Source organism: Petaurus breviceps, unplaced genomic scaffold (genome assembly GCF_028583685.1).
Source record: "Petaurus breviceps papuanus isolate PSGF00001 unplaced genomic scaffold, PetGlider_PUasm1.0 90903, whole genome shotgun sequence".
Lineage (NCBI taxonomy): Eukaryota > Metazoa > Chordata > Mammalia > Diprotodontia > Petauridae > Petaurus > Petaurus breviceps.
The window spans coordinates 17,863,606-17,872,059 of NW_027187376.1; the positions used below are offsets into that span (position 1 = coordinate 17,863,606).

At 46.6% G+C, this 8,454-nt stretch overlaps 1 protein-coding gene across 1 annotated transcript; it reads left to right on the forward strand.

Moving 5' to 3' along the window:
• Window positions 1-5,661: 5,661 nt before the first annotated feature.
• On the forward strand, window positions 5,662-7,596 carry LOC138151555 (endogenous retrovirus group K member 5 Gag polyprotein-like). The gene has a single exon (XM_069075097.1). The coding sequence runs from the start codon at window positions 5,662-5,664 to the stop codon at window positions 7,594-7,596; it is 1,935 nt and encodes a 644-aa protein (XP_068931198.1).
• Window positions 7,597-8,454: the final 858 nt, after the last annotated feature.

Consider the following 8,454-nt stretch of genomic DNA (forward strand, 5'->3'; position numbering starts at 1 on the left):
GGAGAGCTCAAGGGGGCTCTCAGAGCCCATACCTCATCACTGGGGTGCGTGACCAGTTTGCCAGAGCATGTGGAGGCTTCAGAGAGGGCAGCCAACTAATAGCTATGGCAGCTGAGAAAACCCCAGCAATTTGGAACAAAGCTCCCTTTGCTGAAGTAGCAGAGTTCAACTGTGGCAAAAAGCACAAAAGTCAAGTAATTGAGAGGCAACATGAGCAAGCAAAGGAAGCAAAGAAAGCTCAGCAGTCCAACTTTACACTCCTATTTTGGGGACAAAAAGGATCAAAGCATGGAACAGGAGGTAGCCAAGGAAGTCAGAACTCCTGCACCAAAAGCTTTCAAGAAAAATATCATCTGGTTACAGGTCATAGAGGACCTTACAAAGGATTTTGAAAATCAAATAAGAGAAGTGGAGGAAAAATTGGGAAGAGAAATGAGAATGATGCAAGAAAATTATGAAATGAGAGTCAACAACCTGACTGAAGAAAATTAACACCTTAAAAGATAACACCTTTAAAAAATGGCAAAAGAGGCTCAAAAAGCCAATGAGGAGAAGAATACCTGAAAAAGTAGAATTTGCCAGATGGGAAAAAGAATCTCAAAAGCTTACTGAAGAGAATCATTCCTTCAGAATTAGATTGGAGCAAATGGAAGCTAGTGACTTTATGAGAAATCAAGATACTATTAATCAGATCCAAACAAATGAAAAAATAGAAGTCAATGTGAAATATCTCATTGGAAAAACCACTGACCTGCAAAATAGATACAGGAGAGATAATTTAAAAAGTATTGGACTACCTGAAAGCCATGATCAAAAAAAGAACCTAGAAATCATCCTTCAAGAAATTCTCAAGAAGGGGCAGCTAGGTGGCACAGTGAGTAGAGTGCTGGTCCTGGAGTCAGGAGGACCTGAGTTCTGATCCAGCCTCAGACACTTAACACACAAACAAAAAACCTAGCCGTGTGACCTTGGGCAAGTTACTTAAACCCAATTGCCCTCCAAAAAGCAAAAAAAAAAAAAGAAAAGAAATTCTCAAGGAAAATTGCCCTGATGTTTTAGAACCAGAGGGCAAAATAGAGGTTGAAAGAATCCAATCACCTCCTGGAAAAGATACCAAAAAGAAAACTCCTAGGAATATTATAGCCAGGTTCCAGAGTTCCCATATCAAGGAGAAAATATAACAAGCAGCCAGGAAGAAACAATTTGAATATTGTGGAAACACAATCAGGATAACACAGGATCTGGCAGCTTCTACACTGAGGGATCAAAGGGCTTGGAATATGATATTCTGGAGGTCAAAGGAACTGGGATTAAAACCAAGAATCACCTACCCAGAAAAACTGAGTATCATGTTTCAGGGGTCATTGTTCAAATGGTCATTCAGTGGAATAGAGGACTTTCAAGCATTCTTGATGAAAAAAACAGAGTTGAATAGAAAATTGGACATTCACATACAAGAAGCAAGAGAAGCATGAGAAGGTAAATAGGGAAAAGAAATCATAAGGAACTTATCAAAGTTGAACTATTAACATTCCTACATGGAAAAACAATAATTGTGACTTATGAAACTTTTCTCAGTTAGAGAATAGTTGAAGGGAATAGAAATGTGTGTGTGTCTGTGTATATATACATGTATATGTCTATATAGGAGGGTATATGGGCATATGAATACATATGTGAGCATGTGTGTATATGTGTACAGGCATACATAGACAGAGGGCACAGAATCAATTGAATGGGAAGGGATGATACTTAAAAGGTGAAATTGAGAGGTGAGAGAGGAATATAATGAGAGGAGATGGGGAGAGACAGAATGGGGTAAACTATCTCATATAGAAGAGGCAAGGGAAAACTGTTACAATGGAGGGGAAGAGCAGAAAGGCAAAAGGGAAAGAGTCAACCTTACTATCATTGAATTTGGCTTAAGGAGGGAATGACATACACACTAAATAGGGTATCACTCTACAGGAGAGGAGGGGGGAAGGGGATGAAAGGGGGATGATGGAAGGGAGGGCAGGTTGGGGGGGAGGGAAGGTGGAAGCACCCACTTTTGAAAAGGGATGGGATCAAAGTAGAGAATAGAACAAGTGGGGGTGAAATAGGATGGAGGGAAATATAGTCAGTTTTCCACAATATATCTACTATGGAAATGTTTTGCATAGCTACACATGTACAACCTATATTGAATTGCTTATCCTCCCAGTAAGGTGGGTGATGAGGGAGGAAAGGAAAGAATCTGGAATTCAAAGTTTTAAAATCAAATGCTTAAAAAAATATATATATATTATTATTGTTGTCATTTTTATTTTGCATGCAACTGGTAAATAAGATATACAGGCACTGGGGCATAGAGATCCACTGTGCCCTACTGAAAAGTCGGAGGGGGAAATGGGGAGGATACAGGAGAGGGCAGATTTGGGGAGGAGGTATTTAGTGGGATTGCTGTTTTGGGGTGGTGGGTAGGGAAAAAATGGGGAGAAAAATTTGTAACTCAAATTCTTGTGGAGATGAATGATGTAAACTAAAAATAAACATAAAATTTAACTTAAAAAAAAAAGAATTCACTTGAACTCTTGACTGGCTCCTATGGACAGTGTACCACTTTTTAAAGGGCCACCAGGGACATGGTCAATCTTATCTCAGCCAACGGTTAGTTGCCCTCTAACTTGATCAATTTTGATCAAGAACTTCTATATAAATAATAAATCTACTTCATACTATATTCATATATATACATAACCCCCAAAAAGCATATAAAACCTTCCTTATATTGTGTTTAAGGATTAAAATTTCTCTCTCTGTTACTTGCTCCTTATCTTCTATGATTTTATCAACTGGGCTAGGGGGAAATCAGTTGAGTTGATCAGGGTTTCTTCATTTTTGTCTGTGCACAGACAAAAGTGTCAACCCCTACCACAGTGCTTGGCATATGGCAGGCATTTAATAAATGTTTGCTGATTCGTTGATTGATTTTGTGATCATCTATAAACTAGTCAAACCAAAATTTTCTTAAAGCAAATTTCTTCCCATGGTACAGACAGTTATATGTCTCCCAGTTGCTAAGCATGAAAAATATACCATTCCCCTCACTATGAATTAACAGAAGTTACTCATGTGTCATCATCTGTAGAATTAGGACCTTGGAATAGATGATCTCCAACATCCTCAGCTCTAAAATTCAGAATCTATGAAGTAATGGAAAAGAGCATCTAGATTTTCCTATTTGAATGACAATAACTCACATCTGTAGAACATTTTAAGGTTTACAGCAACCTTGTGAGTTACCTAGTGCAAGTATTACTGATGAAATGGTAATAAAATTGCCCCCAGCCCCAATATTCTAATTTCCTTATGGACATCACTAAACAGCAGGTATGTCCTATTTTAACCACAAAGTCTGGCTTTAACCACACCACAGGCCCCCCAGATTCAATCAAAGGCCTCACTGAACAACAGGCCCACTGCCCCCACCCCAACCCAGACGCAATATCCTAACTTCCTCATATATGACTCACTGTCTCACTAGAACAGTAGGTGTGCCCATAAAGTCATGACCCACTAGGACAGCAGTCATGTCCATGGGATGGAATGCTAGCCACTACCTGTAGCTGGTCACTGCCCCCAGACCCATTCTTCATATTTGCCACAAAAACAGCAGATGTGTCTTTACTCTCAAACACAATCACATCCATCTAATTTCAGACAAGACAACAATAGCCAGCCAATCAGAAAGCTACACCACAATAATGCTCAAGCAGGATGTAGACCCTAAAACAATAGAAGGGACTTTCCCTAAGTAGGCACCTGTGCAGTAATAGTAAAGAACTGACCTAAAGTAAACTTATGACATAGAGAGGCCATTATCATACATATATCCCCCTCTAATTGGTTTTTCTGTATGTATTATGGGTAATAGCATGCACAGTTCTACCTGAGGCCAGGACCACTGCCCTATTACCTAATCCCTTGACAAACCTTTCTGCCTTATTAATATTCATAATTTCTCTTGCGTAATAAGCATCATTGCATTATAAAATTGCCTCTCTTGTCTCACTAAATTGCTAGTTCCTCTTGGAACTCTACTCTCTGGAGAACGTCACCCTCACTAGATGCTTTCACTTGGACTAAAGGTGGTCTGAGTCTGAATTCTTTGAGATGACCCCACAATACACCATAAAACCACATTACCAAGGGCGGCCAGGTAGCACAGCGAGTAAGAGCACCGGCTCCAGTGTTGAGAAGACCTGGAGATCGAATCCCGGGCTCAGACACTTAGCACCCACCCAGAAACACCTGGCCGTGTAACCTTGAGCAAGTTACTTAACCCCAATTGCTTAGGGGCGGCCAGGTGGCTCAGCGAGTAAGAGCACCGGCTCCAGTGTCGGGATGACCTGGGGATCAAATCCGGGCTCAGATACTCAGCACCACACCCAGAAATAACTGGCCGTGTAACCTTGAGCAAGTTACTTAACCCCAATTGCTTAAAAAAAAAACACACATTACTATCCTGATCTTACAGATGAGGAAACTGAGATTCTGCTATGACTAGTCAACATCTGAGGTGAGATTTGATTTAAAGTCTCCTAGTCCATCACTCTTTCCACTACTCCACAGTGCCTTTCATTGAAATTATTTAATATCTCCTGCTGTTAGCAACATTAGGAGATACAACACCATATCAACATAGCCCCTGAACTTACATGGGAAACTGAAGATGATTTTAATTTGTAGATTAGGCAACAAGGAAAATCTTTCCTTTTGAATCATACAATTTAGCACAGAAAAGAGAACAATGGCTGAATGTCTACCATTTCTACTGTATTTCATTTTTCATCATGATTTAATACTATTGCAAAGAATTAAAATGAAGCATTATCATATAATCTTCTGCTGTTCGAAAAAGGACAGGGTAGCATTTTCAGGAAGGAAATTGTTTCCCAGTACAATTTATTTGAATGTATGTTTATATGCTGGTGGTTTGCCCTTGCCAGAAAGAAACACTGTCATGTTTTAAATTCAGACCATCTAATTCTGTAAGCCTATAATCTTACACTACTGTATAGTGAATGCACTTACCAGAAATCCATGATGAATTGACATTCCAATTTAGTTACATTTTTTAATTTTCATTTTTTATTGTGAAATCAGCACTCATAAAGAATAATAAACATTTTAACATGTCAATAAGTGTAAAGGGACCCTGCCCCGCCCCAGGGGCGGAGAAGAAGACTAGTATAACCAGGAGCCCATATATGGTGATAAATGCTGTTGGGACTGATGATTGGGCGAGAAGGGTCGGGAAGGGCTATAAAGGCCCTGGGGCGGAAGTAGAGGAGAGACGCGAGACGCGATGTAATCAGTGGAGAATAAACACCCCCCAAAAAAACTCCCTCCGCTCTCTGTCTGGTGATTGTTCCCCTCAAGGGGCCGGTGACGACCGAAGACCCGGATATGGGTAAGTAGAGGACCGTAGGGCAGGTGAGGATTCCACGGGCAGAGGGACCCTGGCATTCTGGCGCCCGAACAGGGACCTGACAGGGACCTGAGCGCTTGGGCCCGGGGAGGACATCCCACCTAGCCGGCGGACGGTCTGCTAACTGCAGCTGGTCTGCATTAGCCACCAGACAGCCTCGAGAAAAGGATTCTCGGGAAGAGGACAGTATGGGTTCAGGGCTTGGTATCCCTGTGTTTCGAGCGGAGGAGAAGGGGGTCTTGACCGCCCAGCTTTATAAGCTGTGCGCACAGCGGAGCGCTAAACTCCCTATAAAGACTTGCAGGCAGTTTATTGAGAAGGTTCTGGTGATCTGCCCCTGGGTGAAACCCTCGGGCTTACAGCCGCATAAGTGGCAGGCTGTAGGTCAACAGATGGCGTCTTATAGTCAGATGTGCCCGGGGTTTTTGTCACCCGAAGACTTCAGGGTCTTCAAAATCGTGGCGGCAGCGGTGACCGCCCCAGATCCACACCCCCTGCCGTGCTCAGTTAGCACCCAGTGCGGTGCGTCTCTAGCGGGGTCAGACTCAGAGGGGTCCGGGGGCCATGAGGAATCTAAGGACGGGAACAGGAACTATCGCCCTAAATACCCGTGGGGGGACCTGGAAAAGGTTGCCCGAGAATCAGCCCCGGTGTTGAGCGAGTCAGAGGAAGAAGAGACAGCAAGGTTCCCCCGAGAAACAAGAAGGAGGAGAGAGAGGGCTCAGAATCCAGGTAAGGGGGTCCACCCAAGGGTGGCCGACGATCGGGAAGATGAAGGGTGGAGATCCCCCCTCCCTCCAGTCCCGTGCTCCTCTAAGATGGCGCCCCTGGAGACGCCGCATGTTGAAGGGTGGGGCCCTCTTCCGCCTCCTTCACGGAACCATGGAGGGCCCCTCCCAGAAGTCACGACACCCCCCTCTTACTGCCCTCAAGGGGCGGTCCCTCCGAGTGCGGGGGAAGGACTTTTGAGGCGGAGCCTCCGTCTGGCCGCAGAGGCGGGGGCGGAGGTTGACTTTGACTCCTGGGACATGTTCCCGATTTTGACTGATCCCTTGACGGGAGGTCACACTCATGCCCCCATCCAATATAAGGCCCTGAAAGACTTTAAAGAAGCTGTGACCACATATGGCCCAGCCTCTCCCTATGTCAAGAAGCTGCTTGCCAATTTAGTTGCTGCCCACCCCTGGACACCCACTGATTTCGACGGGCTGGCGGTGGCTTGTCTGGAACCATCCACATACCTAGCCTACCAGGTGCAGCTTCGGAGAGAGGCCCGGCGAATTGCCCCGCTCAGACCTCAGAGGGCCCTGCAAGATACGGAGGACTTGATTTGCGGGACGGGGCACTTTGCTAACCCGGCAGTCCAACTAGCCTATGGACATGCCGACCTGGACGATGTCCAGGAGGCCCATATGAGGGCTTGGGAGAAAGCCTCGGTTAGGGGCCAGGGGTCTGGGACCAAGCTGGTAGGGTTGAAACAGAGGCCCGGCCAGTCCCCTCTCTCCTTTGTTAATGAGGTCCAGGAGACTATCCATCGATCCATCGGGGAGGGCAGAGCCATGGAACCGTTGATTAGACAACTGGTGAAGGAGGGCCTCCGCTCTTGGGAGGCAGCTGCCGTTAACGCACTGCCCTCCGATGCCCCTCTTTCTGACATAGTGGATAAGCTTATGGACCTGCCTCCAGACGACCCCTTAACACAGTCGGCTGCAGCAGCCGCCTCCAGAGATAACGCACTGGTCCAAGCCCTAGAAAAGCTGGTTTTGGCCAGTGCTGAGAGAGACAGTAACATCCTGGCAGCCGTCCAACGGCTTTCTTCTGACCCCGCCCGTGCGGCCAGTAAAGTTTGTTTTGGGTGTGGCCAGAGCGGCCATTTCAAGGCTCAATGCCACGCCGTTCCTCGCAAGAGCTCCCCCAAGTGTTTCGCATGTGGAAGGCCAGGTCACGTGGCTAAGTATTGCTGCCTCAAAAATCCGGCGTCCTCGCCTTTAAGGCCCTCAAGCACCCCCCCTGGGGATGCCCCGGATTCCATGGCTGCCACACAGGGAAACTGGGGGTGGAGGGGGACGACCGCCGTTCCCCCTCCGCAGCCCCCTCAGGCGGCCCGACCTCCCCGGTTCTGATGGCCCCTCCTCTTGGGACCCCCCCAAATCAGCCCTTCCACCTCCCTCCGGGGGGGCGAACACCTGTCCCTGCCTCTTGTCCCTTCTATCCCGCACTAGTTATTGGAGTGGAGGGCCTGGTTGATTTTATAACCCCTACGCAGATTGTTGAGTCTTCCAAGGATCCTGTGATTTTGCTTAATCCCCATGATTTTCCCACCCCCCTGCATAGTGGCCAGCTGCTTGGCAAGGCTTTACCCCTAGTTGACAAAGGAAGCGAGACCCACCCCAGCCTAAATTGGACGCATTGCATTTCCTCGACCCGCCCCTCTATGGTCGTTCTGGTTTCTGGTGTCCCCGTCCTCGGTCTGGTTGACACGGGTGCGGATTGCTCGGTTATTAATGCCGCCCAATGGCACAAAAACTGGCCCCTGACTCTCCCCACTCTAGATGTCAGAGGAGTAGGCGGGAGCAAAAGAGCCAAGCAGGCTGCCCGCCCCCTGCCATGGGCCATGGAAGACCTGGAGGGTTTCTTTACACCTTTATGTTTGCCAGATCTCCCCTATGCCCTGTGGGGCAGGGGCCTTCTTTCTCAGATGGGCATGTATTTAACCACCTCGGACCCCCCTCCGGGAAATGGGTCGGGGCCACTGCCTTGAGCTTCGCCCCCCGTTTGACCTGGATAAATCCAGACCCGGTCTGGGTGGACCAGTGGCCCCTTACAGCTGAGAAGCTCACTGCCCTAGAAATTTTGGTGGAGAAGCTTTTGAAGGAGGATAAAATTGAGCCGTCCTTCAGCCCTTATAATTCTCCCGTTTTCGTGTTAAAGAAGAAATCTGGTAAATGGAGGATGCTGATCGACCTCCGAGCGATAAATGC

What these genes read in the sequence shown, in the direction of transcription:
- LOC138151555 (XM_069075097.1), top strand. Translation starts at nt 5,662, where the DNA reads ATGGGTTCAGGGCTTGGTATCCCTGTGTTTCGAGCGGAGGAGAAGGGG.